The following is a 21,225-nucleotide window of genomic DNA, read 5'->3' as shown; positions in this document are numbered from 1 at the left end:
TTGACCATCGTCCACTCTTTACCACTCCTCTTCAGTCACACCACCGTGCCCCTATCCCTAACCCTAGGACCATCCTTTGTCAACCTTTCATCGACGCGTCACTCATCCATTTCATTCATGAGTTAAATTTGACTTCTCAAATTATTAATTACCAAAATAGTTTAGAAATGTTTTCCAAAGGACCAAGTAATACAACTAATAAATCATATAAAAGGTTTTTTTTTAAAAAAAAAAAACCCTTCTAGATCTAAGCAATTCACCCATAAGCTCCAGTACTTAATTAAACTTACTGAACATCTGGTCTTTTCATTAAAATGGAACTAAATCTTAGCAGCACTAAAATGGCAATAAGCAGGCATGCTCTAATTGTAAAAAATGAAGAAACTCTAATTACAAAAAATTGATAATTCAATTGATAACATAAATTTAAGCAAATAACTAAACAAAAGTGAATAATTACATATGTAATATGCGAATTTAGATGTATAATTGAATACTTTACAGTAATTTGGTTATGTATGTTTTAATAGGAAGTGAAAAAAAAAAGACAATTTTGCCCAACTATACGAAGAAAAGTTTAATGATGGAAAAATAATGAAAAATGTGTAAGATGAAGCAAAACTTGTGTGTAAAGTAGCAATTATGATAATTGTCATTCTATTAAAATTAAAATATTTGGTAACAACTAATTTTGAATAAATTAGTTCTCTAAAATCACGATTTTTTTCTTTCCAATCGGTCTTGCTTCAGAAAGTCTGAAAGAAGATGGACCAAATATCAACATTTTTTATAAGAATGTAACGATTTAATGACAAAATGATATAACTAAATTTGTCACTTTTTACTGTGAAAATGATGGTAACATTTTATCAAAAAATAGTAATATTTTATCGCAAAAGGACATCATTTTATTCGTCTTATTTCAGACAAAAAAAAGCCGTCTGAAATAAGAATTTACGTTTTCTTTCGACTAGATTAAGGTAATGTAATGCATACATTATCTATCAATTTTAATAAATATAGGCGTCATCACAAATTCTATAATTGTAAAAACATGCAATAAACATTTAATAAAAATACTTACCTTAATAAATGAATAATTGAAATATGTGTTGCTTAAAATTTAATAAATGAAAGTTATAATTCTTTAAATGTAACGTGTATTTCTAGAATTTTTTATATGTTTTTCATCTATAAATTGAATTGCCACTCTAGGACATTTGTATATGTTATTAGCTTTTATTTTCTTGTCGTGCGACAAACTAAAAATTTAATAAATACAAAAGACATATTATGGAGCTTAAAACAAACTCTTCCAAGAGTTTATTGCTGATATTTACTCTATTGCTAGCTTCATCGTTTGTCACGGCAAGACAAATTTTTGATGTTGAATCTGTGTCTCCACCAAGCCCTTCAGGATCTAATGAGATTGATAAATGTATAAGTAAGATAGGAAAAATTTGTGTTGATAACATATTCCAATATATATTTGGGTCAGGAGAAAAAGTTACAAAACAATGTTGCAAGGTCTTGATAAGTGTTGGGGAGGATTGTGGCGATCTTCTAACCGAAGTGACAATAGTATATAAGCGTCTTTCCAATAAACAGGCAGATGAAATTTGGCATAAAAATGACAAAGTATGGGCTATTTGTAGCACAATTGGAAAAATCTCGCATTAGTTCTTTATGTTGTTTTAAAATTTTTTCTATAGGTTACTTAATAATGTATGCATCATTTTTTTAGTATTTCTCTACTCTTAATGATTTCCTTATCACAATTCTTTTGATATTTCTAATATAAGACAAATAAAACGGTTAACTTTACGTTAATTTATGAAAGAAAACATGATATATTAGTTAACCAAATATGTAAGGATTGGTGAGTATTTATCTCATCTTGTATGCATGGGGTCATGGGGTTGGAGCCTTACTCAAGGGAATGAAGCAAATTCTTTTGTCAGCCGTTTAGCTCTTCGTGAGAGTACCCACGCCAAAGAAATTATATAGTGTCGTCCATGATAGATAACCTAGTTTACAAGCCTTAATCCCAAACTGATTCAGAATCCTCATCATTCTCTTCCACCACATTCTCATCGCCACTCCCGTCATATTGGTCAAATCTAGGAGCATCATCACTTTTGATAAACTCTGTTTTCACCACCTTATAGTCCACATCAAAAGAAACTCCGACATAGTCATATAAACAAAGAGTACTCAGTCTATTAAACTTCATATCGTTATCATCAAATGTTACACTTACAAAATCACATTCATAGACGTCATTAACAAGGCGAGGGATGTGGTTGGAATAAGGGGTGACCAATGTCATTTATGTCTTCTCTTTACCATAATGTTTATCGCAAATGCCCCAAGAGACAGATTATATATAAATCAGTGGATGACAAGTAGTTTAGTACTTTAAATTGCAATGTTAAGTGAATGGATGACACATCGAAAATAATAGTTCAATATTAAAAGTATGTTAAGTATTTAAAATAAATTTTGGTTGGAATATATTCCCTAAATTTTAACCAACTAAAATCAGTCCAAATCATATTTTAAATATCAATATAGCCTAATATTTTGACTTTAATATTAGTTATATTATGTCAATAAATAAATATTTTTGATAAAATAAATTAATTTGTCTTTCGAATTATTTTTAAGAACTCTTACCTCAGTTTATTGAAGAAAAAATATATTATTCCACATGATCGATCTAATTTTTTAGCCTAGGCACTAAAAAATAGGGAATTGTTAATTTATATACAACTTTTACTCCTATCATACACATTATTTTCAATTTTGTTTAGCTTATTTTTTTACCAGATTTCTTAAACCCTCTTGAGAAACTATCAAGTTTCAACACTATATCCTCCATCACAACCTTAGCATCTGCTTGACCATCGTCCACTCTTTACCACTCCTCTTCAGTCACACCACCAAGCCCCCATCCCTAACCCTAGGACCATCCTTTCTCAACCTTTCATAGACGCGCCACCCATCCGTTTCATTCATGAGTTAAATTTGACTTCTCAAAATAGTTTAGAAAAGTTTTTCAAAGGACCAAGTAATCCAATTAATAAATCATATAAAAGGTTTTTTTTTTTAAAAAAAAACCCTTCTAGATCTAAGCAATTCACCCATAAGTTCCAGTACTTAATTAAACTTACTGAAAATATGGTCTTTTCATTGAAATGGAACTAAATCTTAGCAGCACTAAAATGGCAATAAGCAGAGATGCTCTAATTGTAAAAAATGAAGAAACTCTAATTACAAAAAATTGATAATTCAATTGATAGCATAAATTTAAGCAAATAACTAAACAAAAGTGAATAATTACATATGTAATATGCGAATTTAGATGTATAATTGAATACTTGACAGTAATTTGGTTATCTATGTTTTAATAGGAAGTGAAAAAAAAAGCAATTTTGCCCAACTATACAAAGAAAAGTTTAATGATTGAAAAATAATGAAAAATGTGTAAGATGAAGCAAAACTTGTGTGTAAAGTAGCAATTACGATAATTGTCATTCAATTAAAATTAAAATATTTGGTAACAACTAATTTTGAATAAATTATTAGTTCTCTAAAATCACGATTTTTTTCTTTCCAATCCGTCTTGCTTCAGACAGTCTGAAAGAAGATGGACCAAATATCAACATTTTTTATAAGAATGTAACGATTTAATGACAAAATGATATAACTAAAGTTGTCACTTTTTACTGTGAAAATGATGGTAACATTTTATCAAAAAATAGTAACATTTTATCGCAAAAGGACTTCATTTTATCCGTCTAATTTCAGACGAAAAAAAGGCCGTCTATAATAAGAATTTACGTTTTCTATCGACTAGATTAAGGTAATGTAATGCATACATTATCTATCAATTTTAATAAATATAGGCGTCATCACAAATTCAATAATTATAAAAACATGCAATAAACATTTAATAAAAAAACTTACCTTAATAAATGAATAATTGAAATATGTGTTGCTTAAAATTTAATAAATGAAAGTTATAATTCTTTAAATGTAACATGTATTTCTAAACTTTTTCTATATGTTTTTCATCTATAAATTGAAATGCCACTCTAGGACATTTGTATATGATATTAGCTTTTATTTTCTTGTCGTGCGACAAACTAAAAATTTAATAAATACAAAAGACATATATGGAGCTTAAAACAAACGCTTCCAAGAGTTTATTGCTCATGATTACTCTATTGCTAGCTTCATCGTTTGTCATGGCAAGACAAATTTTTGATGTTGAATCCGTCTCTCGACCAAGCCCTTCAAGACCTAATGAGATTGATCAATGTATAAGTAAGATAGGAAAAATTTGTGTTGATAACATATTCCAATATATATTTGGGTCAGGAGAAAAAAGTTAAAAAACAATGTTGCAAAGTCTTGATAAGTGTTGGTGAGGATTGTGGCGATCTTCTAACCGAAGTGATAATAGTATATAAGCGTCTTTCCCATAAACAAGCAGATGAAATTTGGCATAAAAATGACAAAGTCTGGGCTATTTGTAGCATAATTGGAGAAATCTCGCATTAGTTCTTTATGTTGTTTTAAAATTTGGTCTTTAGGTTACTTAATAATGTATGCATCATTCTTTTAGTATTTCTCTACTCTTAATGATTTCCTTATCACAATTCTTTTTATATTTCTAATATAAGACAAATAAAACGGTTAACTTTACGTCAATTTATGAAAGAAAACATGATATATTATTTAACCAAATATGTAAGGATTGGTGTGTCTTTACCTCATCGTGTATCCATGGGGTCATGGGGTTGGATCCTTACTCAAGGGAATGAAGCAAATTCTTTTGTCAACGGTTTAGCTCTTCGTGAGAGCACCCACGCCAAAGAAATTTTATAGTGTTGTCCATGATAGATAGCCTAGTTTACAACAACATCATAACCTTAATCCCAAACTTATTCAGAATCCTCATCGTTCGCTTCCACCACATTCTCATCGCCACTCCCATCATATTGGTCAAATCTAGGAGCAGCATCCCTTTTGATCAACTCTGTTTCCACCACCTCATACTCCACTTCAAAAGAAACTCTATCATATTCACATAAACAAAGAGTACTCAGTCTATTAAACTTTATATCGTTTTCATCAAATGTTACACTTAGAAAATCACATTCATAGACATCATCAACAAGGCGAGGGATGTGGTTGGAATAAGGGGTGTCCAATGTCATTTATGTCTTCTCTTTACCATAATGTTTATCGCATAAAGCCCCAAGAGACAGACTATTTATAAATCAGTGGATGACAAGTAGTTCAGTAGTTTAAATTGCAATGTTAAATGAATGGATGGTACATCGAAAATAATAGTTCAATATTAAAAATATGTTAAGTATTTAAAATCAATGTTCCTTGGAATATATTCCCTAAATTTTAACAAACTAAAATCAGTCCAAATCATATTTTAAATATCAATATAGCCTAATATTTTGACTTTAATATTGGTTATATTACGTCAATAATAAATATTGTTGATAAAATAAATTAATTTGTCTTTCGACTTATTTCTAAGAACTCTTACCTCAGCTTATTAAAGAAAAAAAAACATTATTCCACATGATCGATCTAATTTTTTAGCCTAAACACTAAAAAATAGGCTAAAAAATAAGGAATTGTTAATTTATATACAACTTTTTCTCCGGTCATACAATATATTTTCAATTTTGTTTAGCTCATTTTTTTACCAGACTTCTTAAACTCTCTTGAGAAACTATCAAGTCTCAACACTCCATCCTCCATCACAGCCCTAACATATGCTTGACCATCATCTACTCTTTACCATATCTCTTCAGTCACACCACCGTGCCCCCATCCCTAACCCTAGCACCATCCTTTGTCAACCTTTCATCGACGTACCACCCACCCATTTCATTCATGAGTTAAATTTGACTTCTCAAATTATTAATTACCAAAATAGTTTAGAAATGTTTTTCAAAGGACCAAGTAATCCAATTAATAAATCATATAGAAGTTTTTTTTTCTTTTTTTTTTTAAAAAAAAAACCTCCTAGATCTAAGCAATTCACCCACAAGTTCCAATACTTAATTAAACTTACTAAAAATATGGTCTTTTCATTGAAATGGAATTAAATCTTAGCAGCACTAAAATGGCAATAAGCAGACATGCTCCAATTGTAAAAAATGAAGAAACCCTAATTAAAAAAAATTGATAACATAAATTTAAGCAAATAACTAACAAAAAGTGAATAATCACATATGTAATATGCGAATTTAGATGTATAATTTAATACTTCACAGTAATTTGGTTATGTATGTTTTAATAGGAAGTGAAAAAAAAAAAGACAATTTTGCCCAACTATACAAAGAAAAGTGTAATGATGGAAAAATAATGAAAAATGTGTAAGATGGAGCAAAACTTGTGTGTAAAGTAGCAATTACGATAATTGTCATTCAATTAAAATTAAAATATTAGGTAACAACTAATTTTTTTATAAATTATTAGTTCTCTCAAATCACAAATTTTTTCTTTCCAATTCGTCTTGCTTCAGACAGTCTGAAATAAGATGGACCAAATATCACCATTTTTTTATAACAATGTAACGATTTAATGACAAAATGTTATAACTAAAGTTGTTACTTTTTACTGTGAAAATGATGGTAACATTTTATCAAAAAATAGTAACATTTATCGCAAAATGACATCATTTTATCCGTCTTATTTCAGACGAAAAAAAAGGCCGTCTGAAATAAGAATTTACGTTTTGTTTCGACTAGATTAAGGTAATGTAATGCATGCATTATCTATCAATTTTAAAAAATATAGGCGTTATCACAAATTCAATAATTTTAAAACATGCAATGAACATTTAATAAAAAAGCTTACCTTAATAAATGAATAATTGAAATATGTGTTGCTTAAAATTTAATAAATGAAAGTTATAATTCTTTAAATGTAACGTGTATTTCTAAACTTTTTTTATATGTTTTTCATCTATAAATTGAAATGCCACTCTAGGACATTTGTATATGTTATTAGCTTTTATTTTCTTGTCGTGCGACAAACTAAAAATTTAATAAATATAAAAGACATATTATGGAGCTTAAAACAAACGCTTCCAAGTGTTTTGTAATACTATGGTTTTCTATGTCTGTGGGTACTCTATCGAGTTGGACTTACTCTGTCGAGTAAGTATCTTTTCACGCAAAACAGTAGCTAACCTGATGGGTACTCGATCGATTAAGTGTGACACTCGATCGAGTAAGGGGCACTCGATCGAGTAAGTGACTTACTCAATTGAGTAAGTGTGTCTTACGGGATTGTTTAGTCGGGTTTTGTTAATAATGCGAGATTAATATAAAAAGGATTCCGTCACTTTGCTTAATCACTTTTAACATTCTAAAAACCTTTCAAGAGAAGAACAAGAGTTATGTATATCGCATCTATAGCATTATTAGCCATCCCAAGGCTAGGATCGTCGAATTGTCTCGTTCGTTATAGCGTTGTTTAGTAACTTGGGTTTATCGCTCGGATTAAATGAGCGGGGCTTAGGTGGGAACGGCTGCGGTCCCCCATTGGCGGTGTGGAATACTTGTTGCGATGGGTATTCTGGCAGGGCTACACACTTTAGTGTGTAGTTAGGTGTGTGGTGATGTGATGGGGTTTGAGTTGATTGGATTGGATTGTAGTATTGTTTTATTGCAGTTGTTTGTTTTGTATAATCAGTACTGTTCCTGTTTAATTGTTTTAAAAACTGTGGTGATCCACTCGGGGATGGTGAGCAGTTATTGAGCTGGTATGAGATTATGCGCATGAGATAGCTGGGTTGAGTCATCACGAGCTGTATAATAGTCTTCCGCTGTGTCATGAACTAGTTTATTTCAATTGGTTTAGCATTTTGAGAACGGTTGTATTTACTTTATCAATTTTGGTTTTGAACTTGTATCACGTTAAACTATTTATTAAAGTATGTTTCCTTATGGTCTGTTTGATATTCATTGCCTCGGGTAACCGAGATGGTAGCATTCTCATGCCTTAAGTGGTCCTGGTAAGACACTTGGAGTATGGGGGTGTTATAATTTTGTATCAGAGCTAGAAGTTTATCGGACCATGTAAGATTTTGGACCGCGTGGGTGAGGTTGCTTAACGGTTAGCGTTGCCAGCAGCTTTGGATAAAGTGCAAAATGTGTTTCATGTGTCTGAGTTACGGAAGTATGTGAGCGATCCTTCACATGTGTTAGAGGTAGAGAACATAGAGTTGGATGAGTCCTTGTCTTATCTAGAGGTGCCAAAACAGATTCCTGATCGCAAGGTTCGGAAAACTAGATATGGAGAAACAGTGTTGCTTAAGGTTCTTTGGTCTAACCATGAGTTGAGGAGGCTACTTAGGAGGCGGAGGAGGCTATGAGGGAGCGGTATCCGTCTTTTTTTTTTTTATCAGGTATGTGTGGTTACGGGGACGTAACCATGTTTCTTTTAGGGGGTAGGAGATGGTTGCATAAGGTTTTTGTATGTTTTATGTTAGTTTTAGTACAGTTAGTAGTGGCTTTGAGTCGGTTTGAGTGTTGTTTAGGAGTTTTGTTTTGAGTTTTGGTTATGTTGTTATGTCGGCGTGGAGATAGTATGTTTTGTTTTTTTCTATGGGCTGAACTTCGGGGACGGAGTTCTTTTTAAGGAGGGAATACTATAATAATACGGTTTTCTATATCTGTGGGTACTCTATCGAGTCGGACTTACTTTGTCGAGTAAGTATCTTTTTACGCAAAATAGTAGCTGACCTGATAGGTACTCGATCGTGTAAGTGTGACACTCGATCGAGTAAGGGGCACTCGATCGAGTAAGTGACTTACTCGATCGAGTAAGTGTGTCTTACAGGATTGTTTAGCCGGGTTTTGTTAATAATGCGAGATTAATATAAAAAGGATTCCGTCACTTTGTTTAATCACTTTTAACATTCTAAAAACCTTTCAAGAGAAGAACAAGAGTTACGTAAATCGCATATATCGCATTATTAACAAATCCTAAGGCTAGGATCGTCGGATTGTCTCGTTCGTTATACCGTTGTGATCGTCGTGTCAAGGGTAAGCTTCTTATATAATTTTTATAATGTTTTGATAAGTTTGATTAAACCCTAATTGGATAGAATTGTGGGATTTGGGTGTATTATGATGAGTAGATGGTAATTATGTGATTATGTGCCATAGGAGGAGGATTCGTAGAGGAAAAGTTCTGATTAGCTGTTGTGACAGTCTCGTGTGACTTTCTATTCTAGGTAGGGTTTCCCTACTCAGTATTGATTACATAATGTGTTGGTGGTTGTTTATTGTTGTTGTGTTTCACATTAGAATTGGATTTGGAACTGGTGATTGTTGATAGTATAATGTGATTGTTGTATAATTGTCTGTGGTTTGCAAGGTGCGTCTTCGGCTGAGTGGAGTCACTTGCAGGAGTGGCTTCACTCCCTTGATTCGCCTTCTGTGGAACCCGCCACAGAAGGGATGTTCACATTAAGGAACTAGGGTTTATCGCTCGGATGAGATGAGCGGGGCTTAGGTGGGAATGGCTGCGGTCCCCCACTGACGGTGTGGAATACTTGTTGCGATGAGCATTCTGGCAGGACTACACACTTTAGTGTGTAGTCAGGTGTGTGGTGATGTGATGGAGTTTGGGTTGATTGGATTGGATTGTAGTATTGTTTTATTGCAGCTGTTTGTTTTGTGTAATCAGTACTGACCCCGTTTAATTGTTTTAAAAACTATGGTGATCCATTCGTGAATGGTGAGCAGTTATTGAGCAGGTATGAGATGATGTGCATGGGATAGCTGGGCTGAGTCATTATGAGCTGTTTAATAGTCTTCCACTGTGCCATGAACTAGTTTTTTTCATTTGGTTTAGCATTTTGAGAACGGTTGTATTTACATTATTAGTTTTGGTTTTGAACTTGTATCACGTTAAACTATTTATTAAAGTATGTTTCCTTATGGTCTATTTGATATTCATTCCTCGGGTAACCGAGATGGTAGCATTCTCATGCCTTAAGTGGTCCTGGTAAGCCACTTGGAGTTTGGGTTGTTTTTCATTTCTGGGTAGTAATCTGTTTTTGGAAACTCGATCGAGCAGGTTTGGGCACTCGATCAAGTGGGGTCAGCTTGATCGAGTAAGTTTGAGGATCGATCGAGTATGTTTTTGGATGCTTTCTGGTCAGGTTCTGGAGTCGAGGCACCCGATCGAGTAAGTGGGTAACTCGATCGAGTGGCCTCAACTCGATCGAGTGGGTTGTGGTACTCGATTGAGTAGGTCCTACACAGGTCGTTTTCGTGTTTGAGTATGGGATGTATGTTTATGTTTACCTTTTCTTATATAGTTTCAAGATACCGCCAAAGAGAAACGCATTGTATGCCAGGGCTGAGAACATAAGCATAGATGAGATAGTTAAGATGTTGGAGTACCAAGATGCTCTCACCGAGGCTCTAAAGAAGTTCGGGAAAGACAAAGAGGTGGGTGTTGATTTTGCCAAGATGAGTATAAACATAGCGAGGTTTAACTCAAAGGAGTACATGGGTACGGGTACGCCAATTCTGCTGGATAATTGGCATATGGAGATGGAAAACAAACTTAATGTGGTTCATTGCCCGGGGGATTTTAGAGTGGAACAAGCTGTGTTCTACTTGAGGGAAGCGGCCGGAGAGTGGTGGGACAAGGTTAGGGAGAGTGCTCTAGACATATATGTGAGATAGGGTTTATTTGCTATACCTTGGGCCGAGTTTAAGAAAGTTATGAGGCGAGAGTTTGTGCCAGAGCATGTGCGTAGTAAGTTGAGAGAGGAGTTTGATGACTTCAAGATGACTTCTGATATGACAGTTGCTGAGTATTATCATAAGTTCAAAGAGAAGTCTAGGTATGTAGAGGATATGGGGCTAAACCAAGAGAACTTGGCGTTGAGGTTTGAGAAGGGTTTGACACCCAAGATTATGGAGAAGCTGCCGGTAGAAGTCCTTACAGATGTAAAGGAGGTATATGAGCGTGCCGGGAGAGCTGAGAGGTTAGTTGAGATGGCTAAGGAGAACAGAGAGAGAGCTTCTAAGAAGAGGAAGGCTGAGAGCGAGGGTGCTGGTCAGTCTAGTTACAAGAGAGGTGGCCATAATCAGGTGAGAGCTTACTCTTCGGGGTCGAGGTTCAGTGGTGGAGCTTCTTATGGGCGTGGCCGTGGTGGTGATAGTAGCAGCTGGGGTTTATCTTATTTTAACTGTGGCGGTGTGGGCCACAAGAGACATGAGTGTACCAGTGCTGTGGGCAGGGATTTCCAGAGGCAGTCACAGGGGAGTTTCTCTCAGGGTCCATCTCAGAGCTATGATAGTAACAGGCCAGCTGGGTCGTGGAATAATCAGGGTGGTCAGAGTAACAACAATGGTGGGGCTAACCGCAATGGCGGTAATCCATATCAGAGTCCAGCAGCGAACAACAACCAGGGGTCGGGGTCGGCTACTAAGGCGTCTACTTCTACTAGTATTGTCCATGGAGGTGGACAGAAGACCAGTGGTAAGCTGTTCATGATGGAGAAGAAAGCAGCTGAGGATGATGCTCACGTTATCACAGGTACTTTTCTTGTTAATGAAGTCTTTACCTTTATTTTGTTTGATTCGGGGGCATCACAGTCGTTTGTATCATCGAGTCATGCTAAGCTTTTGGGTTTGAGAGAGTATGAGTTTGTAAAAGAGGACGTTTTTATACCGTCGGGTGAGTCTGTATCTTGTGGGAGGTTGTATAGGGGTGTGTCTACGATAGTTGGACAGGTTGACCTACCAGTAGACTTGTTAGAGTTTCCTTTGGATGGTTTTGAGATGATAGTTGGCATGGACTGGTTGGGTAAGTACAAGGCTAGGATAGACTGTCACCAAAGGAGAGTCTCTTTGAGAGGTCCTAAGGGAGTTAATGTGTCTTATCGTGGGTTTGTTGTCAAACCCAAAGTTAAGTTGATTGTAGCAGTGACCTTGAAGTCTTATCTGAGGAAGGGGTGTCCGTTGATCTTATGCCATATGAGAGATCATAGTATGGTGAGTCCGACAGTTGAGCAGATACCAGTGGTGGGAGAGTTCCCAGATATTTTTCCAGGTGAGATACAGGGTTTGCCACCGAAGAGGGAGATAGATTTCAGTGTTGAGTTGAAGCCAGGGACGGGACCAATCTCTAAGGCCCCATACCGCATGGGTCCTAAGGAGTTGGAGGAGCTGAAGAAACAGTTGAATGATTTGATCGATAAGGGGTACATTAGACCTAGTGTATCACCGTGGGGAGCTCCAGTTCTGTTTGTGAAAAAGAAAGATGGAAGTTTGAGGTTATGCATTGATTACAGAGAGCTGAACAGGGCTACCGTGAACAACAGGTATCCTTTACCAAGGATAGATGATTTGTTTGATCAGTTGAACGGGGCAGCAGTCTTTTCTAAGATATATCTGAGGTCGCGTTACCATCAGGTGAAGATTCGGGATGAGGTCATACCGAAAACACCTTTTACATCGAGATATGGTCACTATGAGTATGTTGTGATGCCGTTTGGGTTGTCTAATGCACCTGCAATGTTTATGGATTTGATGAACCGGGTCTTCAGTCAGTTTTTGGATTGGTTTATGGTGGTCTTTATAGATGATATCTTAGTCTATTCTAAGACTAGGGAGGAGCATGAGGAGCATTTGAGGCTAGTGTTCCTGACTTTGCGGGAGCGCTGTATAAAAAGTTGTCTAAGTGTGAGTTTTGGCTCGAGGAAGTTGCTTTTCTGGGGCATGTGATTTCAAAGAAGGGTGTTGTTGTGGATCCTGCAAAGATAGAGGCAGTGACTCGGTGGGAAGCACCAAAGAATGTGGCAGAGATCAGGAGTTTATTGGGTTTGGCAGGGTACTATCGTCGGTTCGTGAAAGACTTTTCTAAGATAGCCAGACTTATGACAGCTTTGATGAGGAAAGAGAACAGGTTTCGTTGGGATGAAAGTTGTGAGACGGCGTTCTAAACATTAAAGGAGCGTTTGGCCACAACTCCAATCTTAGCATTACCTGAAGGGTGTGAGAACTTTGAAGTATATGCAGATGCTTCAAAGAATCACTACTACAATTCCCTTACATTGATGACGCTTTTGTATTGATGCTTTCATAAAGCGTCGACCTCATAAATGATCCTCCAATCTTATAATTTAAAGAACCGCCCTTATACTAAGAAGGAAGCGGCAATTATCTAAAATTCAACCTAAAAAATCCCGCTACTAAGTCTAATACCCTACCTAGTCCACTATCTCTTATCATTTTTTACAAATAAAAAACCCTAACCCCTAAACTTCTTGTTCAATCATCAGCGAAAAACATGATTTAATCTGCCGATCACCTCCAATTCTCCAACTCGATCACAAAGATACAATTTGCCTATTACATATCATAGGTACGGTTCTACTTCTCATTCATTTTCAATTACTTGTATGTTATTGATGGCAATCTTTATTGATTTAATCGAATTATGGCCATGCTTCATACTTTCGATCAACGAAGACGATTAAGTTTGATAATTTCAATTTATCGGAAGTTATTGACTCGTAAGTCTCAAAGTTATGATTTAATCGAACTATGACGTGCTTCTTGCTTCCCCTATTCCAGTCCCACATTTATTATTAATTTTGTTTAGTGATCATTTTTTTCGTCTAACAATTTGGTCAGTGATAAATTTTTTTCCATTTTGAATCACATGGCTACTTTGGTACAATTGCTACTGTGATACTATTGCTGCTAATTGAAATTGTGGGTTTCGTTTCAAAGTTTCAGATTCATCAATTTTGGGATTTAAGGTAACAATAAATTAAATAATTCTCTCTTCGTTGTTTTTTTTTTTCTGTTTTGTGATCAATGTCATGTTATACACAAGCCTGCTATTAACCGTCAATGATTTCTTACGGTCTTACCCCACATGAACTCACACCATATAGCAACACATATCGTTCAACGTAAACAACGTCTTCCTTAATTGTCGTATAACCTCCCTTACCCCTTCTTAATTTCATACACCTCATAGAAAGACAGGAAAGAAGAGAAAGGAAGCAATCAGCTATCGAATCATCCAAGTCCTTCATAAAACTATGAAAATAGCTTAAAAAGTATCAAATCACACCATAATCCTAGCTATATTATAAATAAAAGTGATTTAACGTATGACGGTTCGTATACGTTTTTGTGATCTTTCATGCTTATAATAGTTGTCAACTCACAATACACAAATTACTTGATTAACCTTCGAGAATATATTGTTTGATTAGGCATAAAAAGCATTCCTAGGACCATATGGACTAGTATAGCATAGAATCCAAACCAATATTGGTTTAATAACTAAAATCATGCAAGTAACTAAGCTAACCTAACATATTCGTGAACATGGAAACAAAGTTTCTACTATGAATCAGGTTGGTAGGATTCGTGATTACAAGTGTACGCAGCCTGATATCAGTGAGAAAATGAGGTTAATCCTGGTAGACTGGTTGATTGAAGTTCACAGCAAGTTTGAACTTAGGCAGGAAACTCTGTATCTTACTGTAAACATCATTGATTGCGTCCTGTCGATGAAGGCGGTATCTAGGAAAGAGCTTCAGTTGGTAGGGATTGCGTCGATGTTTATCGCTTGCAAGTATGAAGAAATTTGGGCACCTGAGGTCAATGATTTTGTTCAAATATCAGAGAATGCTTAAGAGCAAGTGTTGGCGATGGAGAAAGTAATACTTGGGAATTTGGAGTGGTATTTCACAGTTCCTACACCTTACATGTTTCTCACCAGATACATGAAAGCTTCCGTTTCTTACGTGAAAGCTTCCATTTCTTTTGTAAGTTAACTTTATTTATACCTTGCTTTCTTAATTATTATTTCAATTTTAGCTCAAATATGAATAAATTGAGCTCAAATTTGTATATTGTTGACAATAAATAATAGGTAATTATAGAGAAGGAATATGGTGAGAGGAAAGACTCAAATGAAGAGGATTGAGAATGCAACAAGCAGAGAAGTAACATTTTCAAAACGTCGAAACGGGTTGTTGAAGAAGGCATTTGAGCTCTCAGTTCAGTTCTTTAGTTCTTTGTGATGCTGATGTTGATCTTATCATTTTTTCTCCTTGAGGAAAACTTTATGAATTTGCAAGTTGTAGGTACATGTTTTTTCTCCTTAGCTTTATCTTTATGTTTTTTTTGTTGTTTTTCCAATTTTCCTGAGAAAAGATGATTCCATAATAATTTTGCCAATAAGACATCAAATTCTGATGAGTTTCGTTTCAGATGACCTGCTAGTGTTAAATCACAATTCTATTGTCAGGTTCTAGGATGGAAGAAATATAGTTTTATTTTCTTTTCCTATAAATGTGCTCTTGAATGAGCTATATCTACGATACTTTCTTAGACTAGCTAGTATTGCTTTTTATGTTGTCTTTTTAGGCTTATTAGTTCCACACTTTCACCTATTAGTCCTATAGTGTGCTAATTTGAACTTAGTTGCTAATCTTTTGTTCCGGCAAGATTACTAGAAGAAGTCAATCGGTTGCAAGAGGAGGTACAAAGTTCCCATGTGTGTCTTTGTTCTGCATCTGCTCTTAATTAATTGGCTGATTGGCTCGCCATGTATATGATTGTTGCTCACTTGTTCATTCATTTTTTAGAAGAAAAATGATTCTGTTCATTCTCGTGCTCATCTCTATACACTATGTATATGTATCTGTGGCGAGTCATCACAAGTGTGTGGCCAAGTGTCGAACCTTGCTAGTTTATGAAAAACTTTTTTTGATCATGTACGACTAGTTGACTATACTAGAGGTTATATGAAGATTTGGAGCAACTTAGATGGTAAAGCGTCAGAGCTCTTTTTAAAGTTTCCTAAAATATGAAACTTAGTCTGCAACTCTGCAAGTGTGCACTTAGAAAGAAAGTCATATTCCCGGTTTGATTATTGCTTTATGTTATTCCTGCTTCAGTGTATATGTACTGTACTATTCAAATATATTTATTTAAATTATATTTTGTATGACATTATAGGTTTCAGATTCGTCAGATGGTGACGATGCGCCGTCATATGTTGATTGAAGCCCCTTTAACATTGCGCCAGTGGCGACATGATTGAATCCCCTACAACGTTCAAATTACCAAATGTACCGGTCTAGCTAGTTACGTAGCACTATTTACGATTTTTTTGGACAACTTTATGTTGGATTTTACTATCATCCGGATCCCAATTGATATTTTTGATTTCATCGTACTATAAAGTACTTTTATATTAGTTAAATTGTCAATGCCTAATGTTTGTGACGGAGACGATATATATGTATCAGACTATTTATAAAAGTACGTGGGTACTACCTCATTATATATTGCATTATGTTTTTTCGTGATTTAATAATAGTTAGCTAAGAGTACTACTACTACTTATAGGTCTATTTAATCTCTACGTTTTTATTAGGAAGTCAAATTCCCAAAAATCTAAAAGTCAAAATTATACTGTGACAATAAGAAGCGTTAATACAGTTTGAAGCGTCAATATATAAAAAGTTGACGCTTAATTCTGTCTCATCAAATGACACATAGAAGCATCAATAGTCACTGAAGACGCTTAAAAGTGTCAAATTTGTTGACAATTAAAAGCGTCAATAGTCACTGAAGACACTTTAAAGCGTCATATTTGTTGACAAAAAAAGCGTCAATATTCACTGAAGACACTTTAAAGCGTCACATTTGTTAACAAAAAAGCGTCAAAAAATAATGATGGCCAAAAAATTGACGCTTTTTCAAAGCGTCGATAAACAAAAAACTGGCGCTTTAAAGCGTCACAAAACGCTTAAAAAAGCGTCATTAATGCAAGGGATTTGTAGTAGTGAATGGTTTGAGATGTGTGTTGATGCAGAACGGGAAAGTAATTGCCTATGCTTCTAGGAAGTTGAAGCCTTATGAGGAGAACTATCCGACGATCTGGAGCTGGGTGCAGTTGTGTTTGCTCTCAAGATTTGGAGGCACTATCTTTATGGGGCGACCTTTAAGGTGTTTTCAGATCACAAGAGTATCAAGTACGTCTTCACTCAAAAGGAGTTGAACATGAGACAGAGGGGGTGGATTAAGCTGATTGGGGATTATGACATGGATATTATATACCGTGAAGGGAAGGCTAATGTGGTTGCAGATGCGTTAAGCAGGAAGAGTGTGCATTCTCTTTGCACAGCTATGTCTTTGATGAGGTTGAGAGATGAGGTGGGGAAGATGGGGATATATATGATACAGAATGGGGATGTTAGAGGGGACTTGAAAGTGGAGCCAGATCTTTATGATGATATTTGCAGGAAACAGGCTTTGGATCCTAAGATCGAGGAGTGGAGAGCTGGAGTAGACAAAGGGATAGTGTCTAGATTCTCTATTCATCCAGATGGCAGTGTGAGATTTGATGGGAGATGGTGTGTTCCTAGTGATGAGGAGTTGAAAAAGGTGATCATGACAGAGGCTCATTGCACACCATATTCGGTACATCCAGGCGGTGACAAGTTATATAAAGATTTGAAGAAGACTTTTTGGTGGCCTGGGATGAAGAAGGAAACAGCTGAGTTTGTCGCCCGTTGTTTGACTTGTCAGAGGGTTAAGGAAGAGCAGCGACGACCACAAGGTAAGATTCGGTCTCTTGAGGTACTTGAGTGGAAATGGGAGTCCATCTCTATGGATTTTATAGTGGGTTTGCCGAGGAGTCAAAAGGGTAATAACATAATATGGGTTATAGTTGATCGTTTGACTAAGTCAGCTCACCTTGTTCCGATGAAAGACACTTGGACCAAGATACAGTTAGCTTTGGCTTATAGGAAGCATGTGGTTCATTTGCATGGGGTGCCTAAGGATATAGTGTCAAATAGAGATGCGAGATTCATATGAAGGTTTTGGAAAGAGTTGCAGGAATTGATGGGAACTACATTGAAGATGAGTACTGCATTTCATCCTGCAACAGATGGACAGATGGCGAGGACCATCAAGACTTTGGAGGATATGATGCGAGCTTGTGTTATGGATTTTGGTGGTAGCTGGGAGGAGAGATTGCATCTGATCGAGTTTTCTTATAACAACTATCATATGAGTATTGGTATGGCACCATTTTAGGCTTTGTATGGGAGGAGGTGTAGGAGTCCGATTTGCTGGGATGATAGAGCTAAGGCAGTGGTTTTAGAACCACAGATGGTACAGGAGATGGTAGAACAGGTTAAGCTGATCAGACAAAAAATGAAAACGGCCCAGGATCGACAAAGGAGCTATGCAGATTTACATCGTTTTGACATAGAGTTTCAGGTTGGGGACAAGGTTCTTTTGAAAGTGTCTCTTATGCGTGGGGTCATGACATTGGGTAAGAAAGGGAAGCAGAGCCAGAAGTTTATCGGACCATATGAGATTTTGGACCGTGTGGGTGAGGTTGCTTACCGGTTAGCGTTGCCAGCAGCTTTGGATAGAGTGCATAATGTGTTTCATGTGTCTCAGTTACGGAAGTATGTGAGCGATCCTTCACATGTGTTAGAGGTAGAGAACATAGAGCTGGATGAGTCCTTGTCTTATCTTGAGGTGCCAAAACAGATTCTTGATCGCAAGGTTCGGAAAACTAGATATGGGGAAACAGTGTTGCTTAAGGTTCTTTGGTCTAACCATAAGGTTGAGGAGGCTACTTGGGAGGCATAGGAGGCTATGAGGGAGTGGTATCCGTCTCTTTTTTATCAGGTATGTGTGGTTACGGAGACGTAACCATGTTTCTTTTAGGGGAGTAGGAGATGGTTGCATAAGGTTTTTGTATGTTTTATGTTGGTTTTAGTACAGTTAGTAGTTGCTTTGAGTCGGTTTGAGTGTTGTTTGGGAGTTTTGTTTTTGAGTTTTGTTTTGAGTTTTGGTTATGTTGTTATATCGGAGTGGAGATAGTATGTTTTATTTTTGTCTATGGGCTGAACTTCGGGGACGAAGTTCTTTTTAAGGAGGGAAGACTATAATACTACGGTTTTCTATGTATGTGGGTACTCTATTGAGTGGAACTTACTCTGTCGAGTAAGTATCCTTTTACGCAAAACAGTAGCTAACCTGATGGGTACTCGATCGATTAAGTGTGACACTCGATCGAGTAAGGGTCACTCGATCGAGTAAGTGACTTACTCGATCGAGTATGTGTGTCTTACGGGATTGTTTAGTCGGGTTTTGTTAATAATGCGAGATTAATATAAAAAGGATTCCGTCACTTTGCTTAATCACTTTTAACATTCTAAAAACCTTTCAAGAGAAGAACAAGAGTTACGTATATTGCATCTATCGCATTATTAGCAAATCCCAAGGCTAGGATCATCGGATTGTCTCCTTCATTATACCGTTGTGATCGTCGTGTCAAGGGTAAGCTTCTTATATAATTTTTATAATGTTTTGATAAGTTTGATTAAATCCTAATTGGGTAGAATTGGAGGATTTGGGTGTATTATGATGAATAGATGGTAATTATGTGATTTTATGCTTTAGGAGGAGGATTCGTAGATGAAAAGTTCCGATTAGCTGTTGTGACGGTCTCGTGTGACTTACTGTTCCAGTTAGGGTTTCCCTACTCAGCATTGATTACATAATGTGTTGGTGGTTGTTTATTGTTGATATGTTTCACATTGGAATTAGATTTGGAACTGGTGATTGTTGATACTATAATATGATTGTTGTATAATTGTCTGTGTTTTGCGAGGTGCATCCTCAGCTGAGTGGAGTCACTTGCAGGAGTGGCTTCACGCCCTTAATTCGCCTTCTGTGGAACCCGCCACATAAGGGATGTGCACATTTAGGAACTTGGGTTTATCGCTCGGATGAGATGAGCGGGGCTTAGGTGGGAACGGCTGCGGTCCCCCACTAGCGGTGTGGAATACTTCTTGCGATGAGTATTCTGGCAGGACTACACACTTTAGTGTGTAGTTAGGCGTGTGGTGATAGGATGGAGTTTTGGTTGATTGCATTGGATTGTAGTATTGTTTTATTGCAGCTGTTTGTTTTGTGTAATCAGTATTGACCCCGTTTAATTGTTTTAAAAACTGTGGTGATCCATTCGGGGATTATGAGCAGTTATTGAGCAGGTATAAGATGATGCGCATGGGATAGCTGGGTTGAGTCATCACGAGTTGTTTAATAGTCTTCCGCTGTGTAATGAACTAGTTTATTTCATTTAGTTTAGCATTTTGAGAACAGTTGTATTTACATTATCAGATTTGGTTTTGAACTTGTATCACGTTAAACTATTTATTAAAGTATGTTTTCTTATGGTCTGTTGATATTCAGTGCCTCGGGTAACCGAGATGGTAGCATTCTCATGCCTTAAGTGGTCCTGGTGAGGCACTTGTAGTATGGGGGTGTTACAAGTTTATTCCTCATGATTACTCTATTGCTAGCTTCATCGTTTATCATGGCAAGATAAATTTTTGATGTTGAATCCGTCTCTCCACCAAGCCCTTCAAGATCTAATGAGATTGATCAATGTATAAGTAAGATAGGAGAAATTTGTGTTGATAACATATTCCAATAGATATTTGGGTCAGGAGAAAAAGTTACAAAACAATGTTGCAAGGTCTTCATAAGTGTTGGCGAGGATTGTCCCGATCTTCTAACCGAAGTGACAATAGAATATAAGCGTCTTTTCCAGAAACAGGCAGATGAAATTTGGCATAAAAGTGACAAAGTATGGGCTATTTGTAGCACAACTGGAGAAATCTCGCATTAGTTCTTTATGTTGTTTTAAAATTTGTTCTATACTTTACTTAATAATGTATGCACCATTTTTTTAGTATTTCTCTACTCGTAATGATTTCCTTATGACAATTCTTTTGGTATTTCTAATATAAGACAAATAAAACGGTTAACTTTATGTCAATTTATGAAAGAAAACATGATATATGATTTATCCAAATATGTAAGGATTGGTGAGTATTTACCTCATCGTGTATCCATGGGGTCATTGGGTTGGATCCTTACTCAAGGGAATGAAACAAATTCTTTTGTCAGTGGTTTAGCTCTTCGTGAGAGCACCCACGCCAAAGAAATTATATAGTGTCGTCCATGATAGATAGCCTAGTTTACAACAACATCAGCGCCTTAATCCCAAATTGATTCAGAATCCTCATCATTCTCTTCCAACACATTCTCATCGCCACTCCCATCATATTGGTCAAATCTAGGAGCATCA

The 21,225-nt window shown here is 36.1% G+C and overlaps 1 protein-coding gene across 1 annotated transcript; it reads left to right on the top strand.

Moving 5' to 3' along the window:
* Positions 1 to 10,340: 10,340 nt before the first annotated feature.
* LOC141617922 (cyclin-B1-1-like) lies at positions 10,341 to 14,725 on the top strand. The gene is made up of 2 exons (XM_074435051.1): positions 10,341 to 10,631; positions 14,444 to 14,725. The coding sequence occupies exons 1-2, from the start codon at positions 10,341 to 10,343 to the stop codon at positions 14,723 to 14,725; spliced, it is 573 nt and encodes a 190-aa protein (XP_074291152.1).
* The last annotated feature ends 6,500 nt before the right edge of the window (positions 14,726 to 21,225 follow it).

Source organism: Silene latifolia, chromosome X (assembly GCF_048544455.1).
Source record: "Silene latifolia isolate original U9 population chromosome X, ASM4854445v1, whole genome shotgun sequence".
In the NCBI taxonomy this organism is placed as follows: Eukaryota; Viridiplantae; Streptophyta; class Magnoliopsida; order Caryophyllales; family Caryophyllaceae; genus Silene; species Silene latifolia.
Note: the sequence above shows the minus strand (reverse complement) of the source record. Positions and strands in the feature narration are given on the sequence as shown.